Raw genomic sequence first — 20,346 nt, 5'->3', positions numbered from 1 at the left:
TCAAGGCCCCTCATGAAGCCCCTTAGACTGAGCTACTAATGCTGTTGTTTTTAACTTGCTTTTGTATTTCTCCCCTACTAATTGAGGGGCCCATGATGATTTCTATCTTGTTAAATTTTAATAAGTATATCCTTATATTTAGGCTATTCCTTTTTGGACCCTGTTATTGACATCAGTGACTGAGCTCTTTGACTATGCGACATGAAAAGTTACTATCAGTATCTCTGGCTAAGGGCCCCCCTGAGCCCTTGGGCCCCTGGGCCTGTGCCCGGTGGGCCCGTGCAGTAATCCACCCCTGCTCTTATCCTCTTGTTTTCAACGTATCACTGATTTTACAAAATAGACACAAGATAGTTTACAAAGTTAAGTGACGTCATTGAGATACGATTTCAGGCCGTGGCCTTTGAAAAAATCCAACCGCTTGATCATTCAACAAACATTTTAAAATGTTTTGGGTACGCTTACTGAGAACTAGATGGACGATTAGGTTCAATATTTTCTGAATAAGACCACACCACCTAACTTTTACTATTATGTTGTTTTTTTCTAGCTATTCATCAACTAAGCTGGTACTGTATATAATTAAAGAGAACAATTTCATCTCCCTTACATGTGCATGAATTGGTCTGTGATATATTGTCCCAGTGATTGTCCTGAAACATTAGAATTAGTTGTAGCAGCTGTAATTTTTCTTTTTTGACCTTAAATGCAATGCATCACAGGCCGTGCAATTTTTTCAAAGGTCCATTATATTTACACAGAAGCCCACACAGTAACCTTTTTTTCCTGAAAAACATTTTTCACCCATTTTGTAATTGTTATCGTTTACCCAAAGTGGGAGCTTTTACATTTTTGCAGCAATACATGTCAACTGTAGGCTCATTGTCATGGCAACAGGCATATCATTTTTTTTCTCCTGTAGTTCCATTCAGTTATTCATTTCCTTTGTCTCTGTGCACGGATAAGACCAATTTGATTTAGAATAATCTTGTTTTGTTGCTGCTAATATACAAGTGATACAGTTTCCCATCTTAAGATCTTTAATCTCAAAATAATTGTTTGTGCTGTGGCAAAAATATTGCTATGGAGCCAAAATACGGGCGGAAGGAATATTTATGAAGTAGGCCTATTGACTCCACTGCAATCATGCCAATATATCAGAAACTAGGATCGGCTGAGATTAGTGAACCACTCAAAGCTATTCTTGTAATTGCCTTCGAGATCCAACATTAAGGCGAGCTCAACTAGCATCAAGTAATCAAGCATGAACTAATTAGACCCATTCTTCCAGTTTGACTGAAAATCTGCCATTTCTTTTCCCTCACACCCTCCCTCCCTTCCCCCAACGGCTCCTCTAGGTGACGATCTTGGTGGATGGGATTCTCACCACCACCGGCTACACCCAGGAGGACTACACCATGCTGGGCTCTGATGATCTCTTCTACATAGGGGGCAGCCTAAACACAGCAGACCTGCCAGGCTCCCCTATCAGCAACAACTTCATGGGCTGTCTGAAAGATGTGAGTACAGCTTGACCTCGGCCCCATGCAAAATGACTGGTGGAAACACTATCCTACCCTCCTTAGATAGCACTACCACTCTTCCTAAGTAGAGCATGTTCTGTAGCGTATAGAAAACCGTCCCCTCACATATATCGATTCCCTCCGTTGTAGGGCGTTTGAAGGACTAAACCTGCAGCTGAGAGGCTGCGCTGTGCAGAGGATATGCATTTATGGATTCCCATGGGAATCCCTTTGTGAACGTTGTGGCACTTATATAAATATTAAACAGATGCAGCATCTCTTCATGTTTATTCCCCGAAACCCAGTCTGAACTCTTTCATGCGTATATTTCCACATTTCTGAAGCCTCCTACCTCTGGCATGTACCTGTCATGTTGATTATCTTGAGCAAGTAAGTTAAGATCATGTAATTAGAATAAGTATAGACAAAGCAGTGAGTCATGGGTTAATGCCCAATTTCAGCCTGACCATACACATTTTTAATACAAGTGAGCAATATCTTAAAAAGCAAGGGAAGTGTGAAGTTCATTACAAGTACGAGAGATGCTCTCCCTTAACTCACCGGGGAAGGATTAGGAGGAGATATAACTAAAACAGGCAGTAGTTTAAATTAAAACATTGAAATGGATAGTATTACCGGTGGGGTGGAACATTTTTCTTGGGTCAATATCAAACTCAAACAAATGAGTTTTCCTTCTCTCTGAGACATTTAAGTCAAAGGATATAAGAGCATTTTATTCCTTAAACACTTCTAAACAGATATTAGGCTCTGCTCTTGATCCCCATTTAATCCAGCAAAATAATGGGGACACAGCTGGGAGTACAATGCACCAAGGAGACACTTTACTTAGATATGGGATACAGAAAAATGCACAACGCAAATAAAAAAGAAATAACCTGACTAAGCAAGTAACAGCATCGGGAGTTGCAGCAAAACATGACAACAGTAGCTCTATGGGTGAGAGTAAGGGTTGGCAGATAGTCGTTTTTTTTAAAGAAGATTGATGACTTATTTGAATATTGTTGGAGTCGGTGTGCTTGACTTCAGTTCTCTCTAAATTTTGAACAATACTCTGGTTTATAACTAAATACGTTGCAGAAATGCTTGCATTCCCATCAGCCTTAGCTGTATGTTGTGCTTAGTGCTCGTAGCAAATCTTAGCATGCTAACCAGATAAACTAATGTAGCGTACCTGGCTAATAATACCTCTTTTAAGATCAGCATGTGAGTATTGCCTGAGCCTTAGAGAGCTGCTGCTAACATGTTGTTTAAATATTTTCTCACTTTTCATTCTACGGTCTACAGTAAAGTAATTTTGTCCATTAAAATCTGCTGCATAGAGTAGGCCAGTTTTCGTTAATTTGGTACATTAAATCAACTTTTTAAAGCACTCAAGCGTTTACTGACTGGTGTTCAAACGTAGTGTCTGTGTGTGTGAATACACAAAAATGAAAATTTGATTTTATTTGTGGATGGAAGTTGTTGTCCCAGCACCACTGCCAATGCTTCAACCTCCGCTCTGTAGGCGGTGTGGTGCTGGTGTGCTGACCTACAACTACACACACAGCTGTACCGTAGGAATGCGGGGAGAGTATGATGCAATAAAAAAAATGATACGATGGACAAGCCAATGAAAAAAGGCCAGGTAATGAGGGTGAGTGGTGGCAAAGGCAGAGCTGATCAAATGGGATCTGCCTGTCAGGAAATTCAAGAGACGGTTTCAGAGATGGGCCGGTCCAAGACAGGGCTAAGTGTGGTTTTGAACCAGAGGAACAAAGCTATGTAAAGCAATAAGACATAATTCACACTTACATATTGATCTTAATCCATGTGGGAAGCAAAAGTGATTCAAATATTTATCTTTTATAAGTAGCGGATCTATTTAGAGGGATATATCTTTCCTATTGAATGTAGCTGAGAGCTGGGGCCATGACTAATCTATTTTGAAGTTACGCGAGTGATAATAGATGCGAGTGCTGCTGGGTAGAGGCCGTCAGGTTCACCAGGTACGGCGAAAAATAATGGCCACTTTCAGACGAATAGCAACAACTAGCAGGGAGAGATGAATTGGTCCTTGAAGTCACCAGCGTATCGGTCTGCACTATGTGTGCCCACAGGATATCCCACACCACATCATTAGGTGGTTCCTCTGCTTTACTGTTTCAAAGATTGTACCCAATTTGGTTAAGGAGAATGTGCTCACACAGCTATTAGCAGTAGGTCTTCTCTCTCAAACGTCTGCTGTCCCTAATCTCTTGAGCATTGAAAGAAACAAGGGCTCTGTCGAATCTTCTACACTAGAAGGGCTGTATTCTTGTGTTTTGGGATACTCTGTAATAAGGCTGCACAACGAATCATAACAAAAAATTGCGATCTTGATCCATATTTCTATCTCATTACTAAATGGTGACAATTCACCATTTTCATATACTATAGGTCGGTCTATTTTCCTTTTTATTGTAAGAACCAACTCTGTAATAGGTTTTTATGTTGTTTGTTCTTTAATGTGTCACTAGTTGTCAAAAAACATAGTTGCAGTGGTTTTATTTAATTAAATATTTTTTTTTGACAAAAAAAAAAAAGAATCAGATAGAGAATCGCAATCTCAATTCTGAAGGAGAACAATTGTGATCACATTTTAGCAAGAATTGTGCAGCCCTAGTCTGCAATCATTGTCACAAACAACAGCCATCTGCATTGGAGAAACAGGATTCCACTTCCTATTTTGTCCTTGGCCCGCAGAGGTCACAATGTTTCTTTTTTGCATCCATCTATGCCTTTTTTGCCAGATTTCGGTGTCCTACTCATCCAATGTCTGAATATAACTGCCACACATGCATGCTATTCACTGCTTTCTAAGGGACTGTCTTGATTGACTCTTTCCCCTTTTAAAACATTGCCTGTTACACTCATTTCTCAATGGTCAGTTTCACCATCTGATTGCACTGCTTAATTAGTCACACTGAGGCGTTGTGAAGTGTGGTATTGGCTCAAATTGCCTCTCAGCTTTGCTGTTAGTCCTCTGTGCGTGTGTGTCCCCTCCAGCAATGACTGGTTGCAGAGTAGTATGGCAGATAACAGTCGGCTCCGGGTGACTTACAACTGATACAAAATGAGACAAGGATTGTTGTCTCGTGCTGTGCATATTGATGAACCCAGAAGGAAAGAAGAAAAATTATACAATAGCAGCAGCAGAAGAAGGCAGCATTTGCCTTCTACCGACATATGCTATGAATTTAAACAGGACACTGTGTATCTTGTATCAAGTAGAAGTAAACATCTTTAAAAGTGTATTTTTTTTTGTGTTCTTTCCTGTGATCTAAAATATTAAATCCATTGCCAGACTTTTCCTAGAAGACAGAGGGAGGTCTCATTGTACATGCACAGCAGCCGGAGTGGAAAATCAGAAAAAATATGTAACCATTGTTTAGCTGTTTCTGCATCACAAGCTCAGCGCTGAAAACGAAACACTCATGTTTATGCCCTCTTGCATTTACTAAATGCACCTCTTCAAATAATAAATTGTGTGTCGTGCTAGTAAAAGACCGAGTCCACCTCTCTCCCACTCACCATCTCTGCTTGGAGTTGATCTTTTCCAGCTTACTTGGCAGGAACACACGTAATTATTTGCCACTGTGTAGGTCTGTGATTCCACCGCAGCCAATTTCAGATTATTCCATTGTCAGACCCAGTGTATATTCCCGATTGAGTCAGCCAAATGTCTAAAAAAAATTTAAATGTTTGCATTACATTTGCATCTAAATCTAAGTTCTGCACCCAATTCACAAGCAGTTCAGCTCTAGCTGCCTTCTTGTTTTTTTTTTGTTTTTTTGTGACAATTATGTGGTTATTGAAGAAATTGTATGGTCAACCTAAAAACCTAAAAAAAATACATGCAAATGTGTTGTGCCGTCAGGAAGGAATCTATGCCCTCACAAATAATTGGAAGCAGCCTCTGACTTTGAAAAATCCTTAAAAGTCCAATGTGCTCAGTTCTTAATGTTTCCTCTATCTACATGGATACACAGCACGAGTCAGGGACAATCACAATCACAGCGAGACAAAATGTGATTGATGTTTTTTTTTGTGTGTGTGTCAAGAGCTTCTATAAACATATCCGTATAATTGAAGGTGGCAGTTTATTTGACACATTACTGGATAGGAAATCAAAATTAAATTGTGGGGATATTTTCTATCTGAGCTCTGACTTTTTTTTTTATCTTTCAATGCTGCCGTGTCACATCGATTCTCGTATTATTTATCAATGGGTAATATCCGACCTTTGCACCCTTGGATTTATTGCTGTGTCTGCGGCTTGTCATCTCTCGCTCTCTCTCTCTCTCTCTCTCTCTCTCTCTCTCACTCTCTCTCTCTCTCTCTCTCATTTATTAGGTGGTCTACAAGAATAATGAGTTTAGATTGGAGCTGTCGCGGCTGGCTGAACAGCGAGACCCTAGGATCAGTATCCATGGTGACCTGATGTTCAGCTGCGAGAGCGTGGAAGCCCTGGAGCCTGTCACCTTCGACACGCCGGCTGCCTACTTGACGTTGCCCCGCTGGAACACCAAGAAGACGGGGGCCATATCTTTTGACTTCCGCACCACGGAGCCCAGCGGCCTGCTGCTCTTCAGCCATGGCAGCCTGCAGGGCACGCAGCCCGACCGCAAGCCCAGGGCCGACTTCTTCGCCGTGGAGCTCCTGGATGGATTCCTCTACCTGGTCATGGACATGGGCTCCGGCAGCATCAAGATGAAAGCCAGCAACAAGAGGCTCGACGATGGAGAGTGGTGCCATGTGGACTTCCAGAGGAAAGGGCGAGACGGTGAGATGTAATTATGTATATATCTTTGTGAAGGGCAGGCGAGGGGAAAGCCTTCTGTCTTGCTTTCTGTCACTGGGTTTCTCTCCAATTTTAGCCCGAAAATGGCTCCAAGCTGTGAAGCTGCCAGACGCCAGCCAGCACGGATGCGGTCACGTGATCCTCATGGTCTTGTTCTGTATTCCGCTGCAGTGAAACATGCACGCATATTAGGGTTTTAATTACAATGGTTTTGTCGCTTTAATCTATGTATGACATTTTGAAATCTGTGTTAACCTGTGGCCAATTATGCAGTCACCCTCCTCCAAAAAGGACCTTATTTGTACAATCCAAATGTCTGACGTATTAATAGCAACAAGATATATACACAGGGTTCTTTCTATCTTCCTTTTTCACATTGCTATAAATACAGTAAGTAACACTTTACAATATAGGTATATTAATTAACTAACAATTATGCTTAGTTAATGCTTAACCAAGCAACAAACTAACTAGCCTACTAATAATTAAGCATAAATCGTCAGTTAATTAATAACATTAACTAAGCATTAGCTAACAGTTCATTAATGTACCCTTTTTATAAAGTGTAACCATACAGTTCCTTCCTCCTCAAGCTGTTTAACATTGTTTGTTTATAACTCTCCACTTCATTGTATCATTTGAAACGTACAATGAAATTAGGAGTGCTACTCTTGATATACTTACTTCTATACTCCATACTTCCCAACATAATCTGCACAGAGCAGTGCCTCCTCCCTCTATCTCACAGTTTGTTTTTACTACTCATTTAATGCTTACCCATACACACACACACACACACACACACACACCTGTCTTCATTTTCTCACACAAAAAAATCATTATATGAGCTGAAGTTGACTCACTGCCTGGCCTGCCTGCCTCCTCTACAGGCTTTATCTCGGTCAACAGCCAGAATGTCCCCTTCTCTGCTAACGAAGGCAGTGAGATCCTTGACCTGGATGGCAACATGTATCTCGGCGGTTTACCTGAGGAGCGCCAGGCCCTCATGCTGCCCCCCGAGGTATGGAGCATGTCTCTCAGCCTGGGCTACGTGGGCTGTGTCAGGGACCTGTTCATCGACGGACAGAGCCGCAACCTGTGGAAGCTGGCGGAGGTGCAGAGTGCCACCGGCGTCAGCAGCTCCTGCACCAGAGAGACTCACGTGAGGTGTGGCCGGGACACGTGTGCCAACGGCGGCCACTGCAGAGAAGGCTGGAACCGCCACATCTGCGACTGCAACGGCACCGGCTACCTAGGTCCCAACTGTGAGAAGGGTAAGAGAGTGTCTGAGAAGCATGAGTCGACGATGGGAAGAATAATGAATTAAAGGGGCACTATGTAATGTTGGGTGTGTAGTGAGTGAGGTGAGAAGTAGAAATACCTGAATAACTGAATGAACTTTAACTTTCTTCCCAGGATATGTAGATGCCTGGAACTTTGGAATTTTTATAAAATGAACTACCTCTAAGAAATATTGTTTCACTGTTGTTGTTTACACCGGCAGGGCCCACAGTTTTGTTTACAAACATATTCTAGTCTTACGGTTGGTTTCAGGCGCATCAAAATAATTTTGATGACGATTTATGATAGAAGAATTATTCAATACTAAGAATTACATGTAGATTAAAAATGTTATGTAGACTAACTGCAGGCTCTGCAAGTGTCAACAAATCCCCCTCCTCTGAAGCTGCATAGTGCAACTTTCATTTAAAAATGCTGCTCCGAAGGTTTTAACACACACTTTGGCCGGTATTTTATTTATCACCTTCGGTTTTATTTTGAGGATGGAAAGTGCCTGCATCGACTGAAAAAATTTAGATGTAAAGAAAATGCATTAACAGGCCTCCTAAACAATAATAATTATCAATTTTTATTTCATTTCAATTTAAATGAGAGCTGTGCTCTCAACTCAATATAGCCCTCCATGTTCACGAAGCAGTCCAGGTGACAGTGAAGGGACAAAAGAAATGACTCTGTATTTCCTTTCTTACAGTATAGTGATTCGTTAATGGAATGTCAGTGTGAGTGTTTGCAGTGCTGCTCCGGCCTGAATCACGCTGCGTTACCATGAAGAATGTTTTCTCACTAGAAAGCCAAATTAGGCAGATCCATTGGCAACTACTCTTACGTGGGATATATGAAAACCCCCCCTCGTATTGCACTATGAAGGGAATAAATCCTCCAGGAATATGATTTGCTGCTGCAATCTCACCACTGCTTCTTCCTATGCTCTGGGCTTTTTCTGCCATCTGGTGTGAAGTGATGAAAACTGCAATTTAAAAAAAAATTATAACACGCAGCAGCAGCACCCTACCATAAGCTCCAATAGAAATCAGGTTTCATTCCCCTAAAAGCCAATTTGTGTGTTTTTCCTGAAACCCTTAGAGGCCACCATGGTAAGCTACGACGGCAGCATGTATCTGAAGGTGCTGTTGCCAAGGACGATCCACACGGAGGCGGAGGATGTGTCCCTGCGCTTCATGTCCCAGAGGGCCTTTGGGCTGCTGATGGCCACCACGTCTCAGCAGTCAGCGGACACCCTGCGTCTGGAGCTGGACGGGGGCCAAGTCAAGCTCACTGTGAACCTGGGTAATGCTGCTACTGCTGCGGCAAATGCGAGCAGATCACTGTAATACCCGTTGACCTTTCAGGACGTGTCACCTAGCACCAGTCCTCATGACATTAGTTTTTCCTTCTCAGACTCTCCCATAGTCATCTCTTCACACACAATGCCTACAGTTGCTTAAAACAAAGACAGAAAAGAAAATCCCTTGATTCTTGTGCATGTAGTCATAACGTACTATATTTCTTTCCCCTGTGTCAGGTTTATCCAGTGTAGTTCTATAACTGGAAATTAGTCAATTCAATTATGAATGGCAGGATTAACCTAAAGTGAGAACATAAAAAAACATTTTTAGGATATCCCCTCTACAATTGTCTATTTATATCTTTCTGACAAATATAATTTGTTCAAAGCAGTTGTAATGAAACATGTATAATGTAAACACAACTTCTAATGTTGTTTAATTTTAAATTCCATCCAACATTATATTAACTATAGAAATGTGTCAACTTTACAGTGGCATTCATCATATGGCTTGTATTTTAGGAAATGGATCTAGTAGAGTTTTAAAGTGATTCATCCATGTGGATGAGACTTAAAGTAACAGTTTGACCTTTTAGGAAATATGATTATTCCCTCTCTGGCAGAGAAGATCGATACCACTGTCATATTATTCAATGAAACACAATCCAGTAAGCTTAGCTTAGCGCAAATGGATAACCAGGGGAGGAACAGCTAGTAAGAAGAGACAACTACAAGTGCTTCTAACGATCATTAATTAACAAGTTATATTTTGTTTATTTGAAATTTTATTTAAACTGATGTTTTAAAAACGTCAATTCACAGTTTTAGATTTATATGTTATGTGTCTGACTATTTGTTGCAGACTGCTCAGAACCAAGAAAACACAAATAGTTACACATAACCCACCAATTCTGTATCCGAGATTTAAAATCAATCTTTAAAATACATTTTGAAAAGGTACTTTTTATATGAAAAAAAACTATGAAAAATGTAAGGATTTTAAGCAACTGTAGATGTGTGTGTATTCTCTCTCTCTCTCTCCCTCTCTCTCTGGCTCTCTCTCTCTCTCAGTTCATCCAGTGGTCAGGTCCCGTCTGACCATCTCTGCTCTTTCAGCCCTTCAATGGCTTGTCTGCAGTTCAAGGAGAAGGCAGTCAGAGACCAGATCAGTCATTACGCTGAGACATTACCACTCAGTCTGCTCACTCTGTAGATGTGACAGGTGTAGATCCCTCCCCTCACATTTACCGGCATGTCCAGTTTAGAGTCGCTTCACCGAACAGAGGCTGCCAGTGATGGAACCACGCACACACCGACACACACACACATACACACACACACACGCACACACACCTCTGCAGCTGAAAGTCACTCTGGTCTCTGGCTGTCTGTATCCACTGCTCTGTGATGGTTGACAGCTTGAGAGCACTCCTCAGCCACATGACTTTCACCAATATATTCATGTCCAGTCGGATACATTGCTTTTCATTATTCAGGGATGCAAATGATGCAGTGGGTGATTCCATTTTGAGGCCTACAAATTTGAATAATGCAGATGCATATGGAAGGTAGTAACCATAGTAGACACATGAAAATGTAGGAAAAAGCATCACATTTGTCTCCTTTTTTTTACGGTGTAAGGTAGATTGTGGCTGGTGGTTGTGCAAATCGCCCCTTTTCCTCTGTACTTGACTTTGAAAATATATTACCATCACGACTGCCAAACATGGCAGGAGACTGGATCATTTACGTAAATAGTTTGAGTTCAGGGACGAGGACAGATCAAGGTTCGGGGTTTTTGTGTAGAGGTGCATTGGTACAGTAGGCCACATTTTAATTTAGTATGACAGCCCTTTTATTATTAAATGACACATTTTTGGATCTTCTCAGTAGTATTCAGTGAAAAAAAAAATAATAATCCACATGCATAAATATGATACAGAAGCAGCTTTGTGTACCAGAAAACTGAGATGGTTTGAATACATGTACAATGTATAAGTGTGATCATTTGAAAGCCACTCTCACCTGTTCTATAAAGGGAATTCCTTATTCTCCTTTGGTGATAGGCTTTTAGAACGTTTATTCGTTTTTTTTTCACGTGTTAAATCCTCCCAACAGAATCCACCATTTTTGTTATCTTCTTGAGACAGTTTTTCACTCACAGCGGCACACGTTTCGCCGTATTAACCCCATAGGCACGTTTCAATCAAACCATCAGTCGTGGCATCTGAAACACTCTTTTTCACTCATTTGCCCCGGCCGCCTCAGTGCTGATACTGATGCAAAAAAAAAAACACTGGTGCACCTCTACCTTTATGGTCGATAAAGCTTGTATCGACCCCCAGCTTTGATCTGCTCTGTTAGGCTCCATGCAGTGCCAGACACATGCTGAGCCTATCCTTTTGACTCGCTGTTTCTATTTTTTTGTAATGGTATGTACACTACAGGGAGGAAAGTGGCGGTTTAGACTCTCGAGCCTGTCCCCGGATGGTGGGCTCTGAAAAGCACTGAACTGTCTGCAGAATGTACCTTTGAAGGATGTGAAATATGCTCTTCTCTTTTGTGCTTTTTTCTTTTTAATCTCACCATCTCACTCTCTCTCTCACCAGATTGTATCAGGATAGACTGTAATCTCAGTAAGTGTCTCCTATGATTATTTACTGTATACTATGATTTAGAAAAACATGCACTGTGTGGTATAATCATTTCTCCCAAGACAACATGCATTTATTCTGCCCTGCAATCCTCCCTGTTGCTTCTAAACTACTCGCAACAAGCATCATTACAAAGATAAGACCAAGAATGCGACTTCACTGTGGCAAGCAGTTGTACGCTTGAATATGATTGGATTTTATATTGTTCAATGGCCATGAAATCCACATTTCAGTAACCATTTAAATGACACATTTTCTCATTATGGAAATGTAATAATGTTGTAATCAAGTGTAGCTCAATTTGACTTACAGTAGTCTGCGGTTGTGCTCCCCACAAGTCTTTCATTAATTTTTCCTGTGGCTAATTTTCTCACATAGCTGGTAATTGTGCACAGTTCAAGTACACTCGGCAATTATTTGTAGTGAGAAAAGCAGTGGTCACTCTCAGTTTAGAGAAAGAAAATGTTGATTTTTTTACGGGTTATCACACTATAGTGGAAGATATTCATTTAACTGTTAGCTTGATATCTGATCAAAAGACGGATATGAGACGTTCAGCCATCAATGACTCTCTGCTTAAATGTTGAAACATGTCGGAGAGCTAACAGTTTGTTGTGGCCAATTTTTGGGAGAGCATGTGTAGTGAAACATCAGATGTCAGTTCATGACAAATTCTTCTGTCTGAATCTTACTGAGTGTCAGAATCTAACTACTTATCCTACATCAACAGACACTTGCTATTCCCCAAGACCTTAATTGTAAGAAGCCAACTGGACCAGATGTGCTAAAAGCAGTTCTGCCTCCGTATAAACTGAATACATTTTCCGTTATGATATTCTCTTGTGAAGTGGAGTGGTCCTGTAGTTTGCACCGCAGTCATGTTTGAATTCATGATGCAGATTGTTGCGCTCATCTGATAGAGACAGGCAATTTAAGTTTTTGGTTAGACTGCAGCGTTGTGAGAGACAGATAAAAGCTATCATCAGTGGAGAGGTTAACGTCTCTCTGATAAAGATCCTCCAATACAGACGGGGCTTATGAATGCTTATGAAAATTATCTCTACGCTGTCACTCGAGTGATGGCTGAAAACTCCTGTGTGAATAGTTCCTGGATTCTCCCAAATAGAACTATTACTGTTCAATTTGCAGATCAGCCTTAATATTAGTCACTATGTTGTACGTATAGTTACGCTCTCCTGAGGTGAAAGGAACCGATGGCAACAACTGCTTACATGTAGCCTACTCTCAAACATGTTTTAACATTTGAGCATGTGCAATATGATCATCAATAAGCCTGTATTGTAATTATGTCTCATTTTAAAATGTATCCGATTTGCTGGCAATACAGCCATAAGGTATACTTTAACCGTTAGAACAGATTTACGACGTACAATTTAGCATGCGCAACAGTCCCTTATGTTGAATGGATTATATTGTTTTTTTCTCTGATCCAGGTGAGTGTGTGTGTGTGTGTGTGTGTGTGTGTGTGTGTGTGTGTGTGTGTGTGTGTGTCTGTCTGTCTGTCTGTCTGTCTGTCTGTCTGTCTGTCTGTCTGTCTGTCTGTCTGTCTGTCTGTCTGTCTGTCTGTCTGTCTGTCTGTCTGTCTGTCTGTCTGTCTGTCTGTCTGTCTGTCTGTCTGTGTGTGTGCGTGTGGTTGGACAGAAGTGAGGTACTGTCTTTGTGATCCAGTTGGCTGAACCACCTGCAGGAAATATTTTTTAAATGTGTCACTGCACTAAATACGACAAATAGAAATGCTGATGAATTATTATGAAGAAACAACAAAGAAAATATGTTGATAGAGGTGGCTGTTTATCCCGCATCTGCTCAGATATCTTCCCTAGAAATTGCCCTGTCTACCAGCAGATGGCGTTGTTCCATCATGCACTGTTCCCTATGTGCACTTCTTCTCTGCATGCTAAATGCATCGTCTTCCTGATCAATTATACTGTATGTATGCTATACCAGTGACCTCTGAATAGCTTACACTGCAGATGCGATGATAAATGGCTTGTTAATGAGTTTAATGGTTCATAAGAGAAAAATGGAGCCACATTTTATATTGCAGAATTATCTGCCTTAAAGCTGGGGTGGAGGATTTGGGGAGAAAATGGCAGTTGGGATAGAGATTCGAATTCAGATACCTCAACCGCTCTACTTGCTCTCTTTGGTCCCTCCCCTATGGTCCATCCCTGACACGCTTTACACCAAAGTCCTGCCAAAGTGAATGAACAGTCCCAACAGCCAATAAGAACAGAGAATCGGAGCCTCGCTCTGATTGGTCAAAGTGTACAGCTCATGTTAACTTTGACCAATCAGAAATCATATACCCCAGCTTTAATGCTTTTTAACCATAATCACTTTGTGAGCACTATTTTTTACAATTTCAAATATGCTTGTTTAGACTCCTTGACCGGGTTAGTTTATGACATTGATATGCGATGAAGGATTCAGATTTCTCAGGTGAGGGATCTGGTGAGTGTAGCAAAGAGAAAGCCCATCTGCAGCAGTTGCTTGGATGCTGTCAGTGGGAGGGTAATAGTTGTAAGAACAAATGTTGCTGCATGGCTCTTGATTAATTCTCGGGAATCTGGGGAATAATGGTACCCTACACACTTTTGAAAATGAAGCATTACCATAACACGCTTTGATTAGCACGCACATCCTGCGTTCAAAGTCTCCGCTCGCTCATATAATGCTGACCTGTATAACCGCACTGTGGCTTTGAAGTTATCCTTGTTTGAAAATATTAATCAAATTCAATTTTATCTGAGGATCAAACTGGTCGAAATAGACCCCTCGTGCACGCGCGGCTTGCTCTGCAGCCCCCTGGAAATCGAGCGTGTGCGTGAGTGAGTGAGGCGAAGGTGCTTTATAAAGGGGCCCACATTTCAAAGGGTTTACAGTCAGATGTCTGTGTGAATACATATTATATTCCACCATTTTACTGCCCACTGCAGTGTCAGAGATAGATCACTATCACTGATATGAATCACAATCTGCACAGTCACTTAAATGCTGCTGTTGTGTGTGGCCTTTACATTTAGAAAAATGCGCTATGACCACACTTTGCAATCAAAGACTACTTTCAGGTATAATACTTTTAGTTGAATAACTCATATTGAATGATTTGATTGAGGGATTCTCGGATTTAGCATTGCACTCCACTGTCGAGTCACAAGGATATTATAGATAAATGGTCCCTGCTATCCAGCAGTCCCCAATATCCTTTTTCATTACAGCAAATCTAGAGATTTACTGGGTAAACATTTCTGGTTATATCAGATATTATTATGTTTTTTTAATTATGTAAGTAAAACCTTTAAGTGCTTAGAAGAGCAGTATTTTGACGTGATGGATCCGTCTGATGTGTGTGTGTGTGTGTGGGGGCGGGGGGGTGGAGGTAGGGTGCTGTTAGGACACTTGTTATGCAGCCCTGGACAAAGTCTTCCGTCGCACTCTTTTTATTTCCCTGAGGATGAAACAGTGAAGTGTTCGGAAAACCAGTTGATGTTTTCCATTTATTGCCCTCTGTACGTCCCCTGTAATTCTCCCGCACCCTGAGCTCAATTAGACAGACAAACCCCTAAAGGCGCAGTCAGCTTACGCATGGCCAATTAGTTTCCCAAGCGATGTCAGAACTCCTTTGAACTGCCGTGTCGGCCTGTTGCACAGCCACTGATTCGGGATGACGGTGCTGCAGCAGTGGCAAGCTTCTGCACTGTGTGACCTATTTTGTACCCATTGAAAAAGAGGCAGAGGAAAAATGTGCAGATTCAGAAACTTGGAGATGTGCGTTGGAGGCAAGCCCCCTGGATAATGCCTAGCAATCTTATCATATCCCCAGTAGACATCAATTAAATAACCCAAAAAAGACAGGCAGAAATAATTGTACAGATGTCGGGCAGTTGAACCTTCAGAACAGGAGCTACTGCTACATTCCATCCTCTAGCCGTGTGATACTGTAAGTGCATAAATGTTTGCGCCCTGGGTAAAAAGTGCTTCTCATGTGGAGAGCTTAATGTGGAAAAAGTGTATACGCTGGGCTGATGTGGTATGATTGTCACTTGACGCTTTCCTCCTCTTAGGCAAGGGACCAGAGATACTTCTGGTAGGCGACAAGATGAATGACAATGAGTGGCACACGGTAAAGGTGGTGCGGCGTGGGAAGAATCTGCAGCTCTCTGTGGACAATGTGACTGTGGAAGGTATGTCAGGGGTGATGGAACTGCATTCAAAGAGGTACACACAGCTATTGAAAGGTTATATGCAAACTAAAGCCGCTTGTTTGGTTCCTCAGGCCACATGACCGGCGCCCACACCCGCCTTGAGTTCAATAACATTGAGACAGGGATCATGACAGAACGGCGTTTCATCTCTGTGATGCCGTCCAACTTCATTGGCCACCTGCAAGCTCTCTCCTTCAACGGGATGCTCTACCTGGACCAGTGCAAGAACGGTGACATCTCCTACTGCGAGCTGAACGCGCGATTCGGCATGAGGCACATTGTGGCCAATCCTGTGACTTTTCAAACCCAAGCCAGCTACTTGGCATTCTCCACCTTGCAGGCCTACGCCTCCATGCACCTTTTCTTCCAGTTCAAGACCACCAGTCCCGACGGCCTGATACTTTACAACTCTGGAGATGGTAGTGACTTCATCGTGGTGGAGCTGGTCAAAGGGTAAATGCTGCGCGTTGGTGGCCTGGCGAGACCAGTCTGATCTCACGCAAGGTTCAAGTTTTCTTTTATCACGCAGATCACTCTTGAATTTATCCAATCTCTGTGGGGGGAGTGTTAATGGAAGCAGCCCCTGATTGGTTCTTGTTGTAGGCATTGTTGTAGTGGATCCACAAATAAGCTTGTGATATCTGGCTGTTTTCACAAAGCTAGATTGACAACTACATGAACCAATCAGAAGCTGCCTTCCACTAAACGGGATCTGCAGTTGAAAACCGAATGTGAAGCTCGTGTGAGATCAGGCTGCTCTCGTTAGGCTAGGGTGTTGGGATGAGGAAAGATAGAACGGGGTATTTATAGTATATATAGAAAATATTCAACTTGTATATAATTGTGATTAGTTTCTGGAATCCATCACCCTGCAGCAGAGATGGGGAGACGCAAAGTGGCTTTTAAACAATTTGTCCATCATAAATCATTTTGTCAAAAGGAATAATGAGTAGAAGTAGAGAGAGGAAGCATGAGTGTTGAAACATAGCTGCCTTTACCACAGCACCAGTGCTATTTTCATACCCTAACCTTAACCTACTTTACTCTGGGGGGGAAAATACACTATATTCCAAATGTTTTATTCACCTTAAATAATTATTTTGTTACAGAGACTGAAAGAAAAAAATTGCGAGACAGAGCACGCATAGAAACAACTGTAGCTTCCCCCTGTCAAACCTTGCACACTTTCTAAGCAATTAGTCAGCAGGGGGCCTTGTTCAGCTCTGAAGCCTGCAGCAAAAGCTCCAACACAGACAATAATTCTGTCAGTCTTCAGGCTATACCTGTGTTGTGTTATGTGTAGCAGGCTTAACTTTGATTTGAACAAGATTTAGTTTCCGACATTCCACTCTGTCTGCCGATCAAATTTGTTATCAACACAATCTTATCAACAAGCCATACCGTGCGTTTTCATGTACGGCTACTGTTATTTATTGGAATGCTAATAAAGTACTTTTCAGGACATTTCGGACTTCAATAGAAATGGGAATGTCACAAAACAGACTGCTACACAGCAGTGTGCACAGCTGCACATCCTGAAACACGCTATTATCACATGACAGCAGCCATGGCTTTGAATTATTTAATCACTCTGGCTGATTGGTAAATGTCATAATGCTGTTTGGAGAAATATTACTAGATAATAAATAGTGACTGTAAACATCTGTGTCTTCCTGTAGGTACATTCATTATGTGTTTGACTTGGGAAATGGGCCGTCACTAATGAAGGGAAACTCTGACAAGCCACTCAATGACAACCAGTGGCACAATGTGGTGATCTCCCGCGACAACAGCAACGTGCACATCCTTAAGATCGATTCCCGCACTGTCACACAACACGCCAATGGAGCCCGCAACTTGGATCTAAAAGGTGAATGATCATAACAATCGAAACACAGGGACACTATTGAATGATGAAATAGACTTCGTATTGAAGATGTATTTATTTTATCTTTTTATGCCTCTAAAGGCTGGAGGCATTATGTTTTCAGGTTGTCCGTTCGTTCTTGATTAGATTTCTTCAAGGTCACTGTGACCTCATCCCTTTTAAACGCTTTGAGGTATTTTCAGCAAATTTGGCACAAACTCGCAACTTGATTAGAGGATAAACTGATTACATTTTTGGGGGGAAATGTCAAGGTCACTGTGATCTTGCATATATTGAATATTATACACTTAACATACAGCCCCGGAAAAAATTAAGAGACCAGTTTGGATTTTTCTGCAATTTCATCTCTACATTACTTATTGAAAATGCTCTAAATGACAATATTTGTATTGTGATTGTAATTTGGTAGAAATGTTGTCAGTAGTTTATAGTATAAAATCTAGATGTTAATTTCACTCAAACATATGCCTCTAAAGAGTAAAACAAGAGGCACTGAACATTTGGAGTGGTCTCTTCATTTTTTCCAGAGCTGTATATTATATTTTCGTCAAAGTCTGCACAAATGTAGTTTCTGACTAAAACCTTCTATGAAGGTACAGCATTCACCATTAAAAGTGTTGAGAAGCTTGCAACAATCTATACAAAAATGTTTGACAAGTTGTTTTCTAAATTCCCCCTTTAAGTGGTTGACCCTCATACACTACTGTGTAGTTAACTAATGTAAAGCTTATCTGTGTATCTCACAGGAGAACTGTACATCGGTGGCGTTGGGAAGAGCATGTACAGCAGTCTGCCCAGGTTAATAGCATCCAGGGAGGGATACAAGGGCTGCCTGGCGTCTGTTGACTTGAACGGAAGACTCCCTAACCTGTTGGCCGATGCGCTCCAGAAGGTTGGAGAGGTGGAGCACGGCTGTGGAGGTGAGGCGGGGAATGCTCTGGGGAGTATTCCAACACATGTGAATCATTCCCATAATCTGATCAAATAATTGTTCTTCTCTTTCCAGCCAGAGTGACGGCTCACTGAAAAACGAATTACACCACCATTTGTTATGGTATTAAACAGCTTTGTTGAATGCTCCATTCTGATTAGCCAGTGAACATATCATGGGGGGTTTATTATTTCTGATTATACACGCTAATGTGTAACAGTATCACTCCCCGGTCAAGAAGTCCAGTTCCTTTGGTTGAATTCTCTTTCAAAAAAGAGAGTTCTGCCAGGCTTTGTAAGCTCAAGTAAATTCCCCCAGGTAGTCATAACTTTTACAGGAAAAGTTGCTTCAGTTGTGACATAAAGATTATTTAAGTGTACCCAAAGTTTGGCATGAGTGTGACACTTAGGTGAAGGTCATGGAGCCTTCTACGTCAAAGACATTGACCTCTTTGGAGCATGAGCAAGAAAACTCAATTTCATGCCAGTAGAAATTATCAAAAGATTTAATGATTAGGAAAGGATTAGTCCTAAGGTTTTCAAAAATGTATGCAAAAATTACTGATCCTCTCGCCTGGAAATCCAGACCTGCCACTCGCAATTTGCGGTGCCTGTTGTTCGGAAGCTCATTTAATATGTCAGAAAATCCTGAGCTACGTTTCTATTGGTTCTATCAGATATGGGCGGGCCAGAGCCCTATGTATGGTGCTCTGAGGCGGACGTAACCTGATGACGAAAGTGCTGTGCATGCTCCGTCGAAGCCGTGATAGAGATGGCTGTGGATATGTTGTTTGAGTTTGAGATGGCCTCGACACTTAACGATTTGGAAGACGGCATTCAAATCTTTCATTAGCAAGAAAGAGGAATGTTCTGTTTTGCCGACCGACCACGGCAAAAGTTCAATTTACCAGTTAACCCTGCTGTTTGCTAAATGAACAGGGCTTAATAGGTCACCTTGTTCATTGCTCTGATTGGTCGTAATGCTATCCAATTGTGTGCAGTCGTATTTGAAGTGCACTCGTAGGTGCCGCCCCTTGAGTTGGGAAGGTCTAGTGATCGAGGCCAGGCCCTATCGTTCTAAATATGGGTCTGGATTTCAGGGCTACTGATCCTCCTCTTGAGATTGTGATTGTGCACAGCACATTCCAAGGCAAGTTGATTATAACTAACTGATTATCTGATTAGACTGTGTGTGTCATCGAACGTCTTGCTTGGTAGAGCGCAAGGAAAAAGGTATTAACCAGTAATCAGCCAAATCAGGGGTAAACAGCATTCTCAATTAGCTTGTTTAAATTGTCTTGCTGAACATCCTTTTTCATGGAAGCGTGTAGAATACATGATCACTTAATAAAGTGTACTTCATGTACTATTTTATGTCAAAAAAGCTGATAATATTAGGGGTTTGGTCTATCCGATCCAGTATCATATCGGGTCCGATACGGCTGCAATCTACGCATCGGATATCGGACTAACAGCTCCGATATACTTTTTTTTTTTTTAACTATGAAAGAGCAAGCGAGCCGTGCGAGCAGGCGCCAACGTTCGGTGGAGTGAGAGAGGACGCCACTTTCTAGTTATACAGTACATATCAGTTTGTTAGCCACTGAGCTAACCAAAGCTAACCCCAGTCAAGTGAAGAGGCTTCTGCAATGTGCTACAAATTCTACTATGTAAAATACAGCCAGATAAACACAC

The 20,346-nt window shown here is 41.6% G+C and overlaps 1 protein-coding gene across 1 annotated transcript in view; it reads left to right on the top strand.

Moving 5' to 3' along the window:
* The window catches only part of LOC307260310 (neurexin-2-like), a gene marked incomplete at both ends in the record, with an annotated part of 96,358 nt that overhangs the window by 20,718 nt on the left and 55,294 nt on the right, over positions 1-20,346 (top strand). The window contains 9 exons of the mRNA XM_080040512.1: positions 1,359-1,520; positions 5,916-6,345; positions 7,254-7,637; positions 8,749-8,952; positions 11,560-11,586; positions 15,693-15,812; positions 15,905-16,286; positions 17,513-17,703; positions 18,468-18,641. Coding sequence (XP_079896638.1) covers positions 1,359-1,520; positions 5,916-6,345; positions 7,254-7,637; positions 8,749-8,952; positions 11,560-11,586; positions 15,693-15,812; positions 15,905-16,286; positions 17,513-17,703; positions 18,468-18,641 — 2,074 coding nt within the window. The remainder of the gene's footprint in view (positions 1-1,358; positions 1,521-5,915; positions 6,346-7,253; positions 7,638-8,748; positions 8,953-11,559; positions 11,587-15,692; positions 15,813-15,904; positions 16,287-17,512; positions 17,704-18,467; positions 18,642-20,346) is intronic.

The sequence above is a fragment of the Ammodytes marinus genome (genome assembly GCF_949987685.1).
Source record: "Ammodytes marinus genome assembly, chromosome: 14".
Classification (NCBI taxonomy): Eukaryota; Metazoa; Chordata; class Actinopteri; order Uranoscopiformes; family Ammodytidae; genus Ammodytes; species Ammodytes marinus.
Note: the sequence above shows the minus strand (reverse complement) of the source record. Positions and strands in the feature narration are given on the sequence as shown.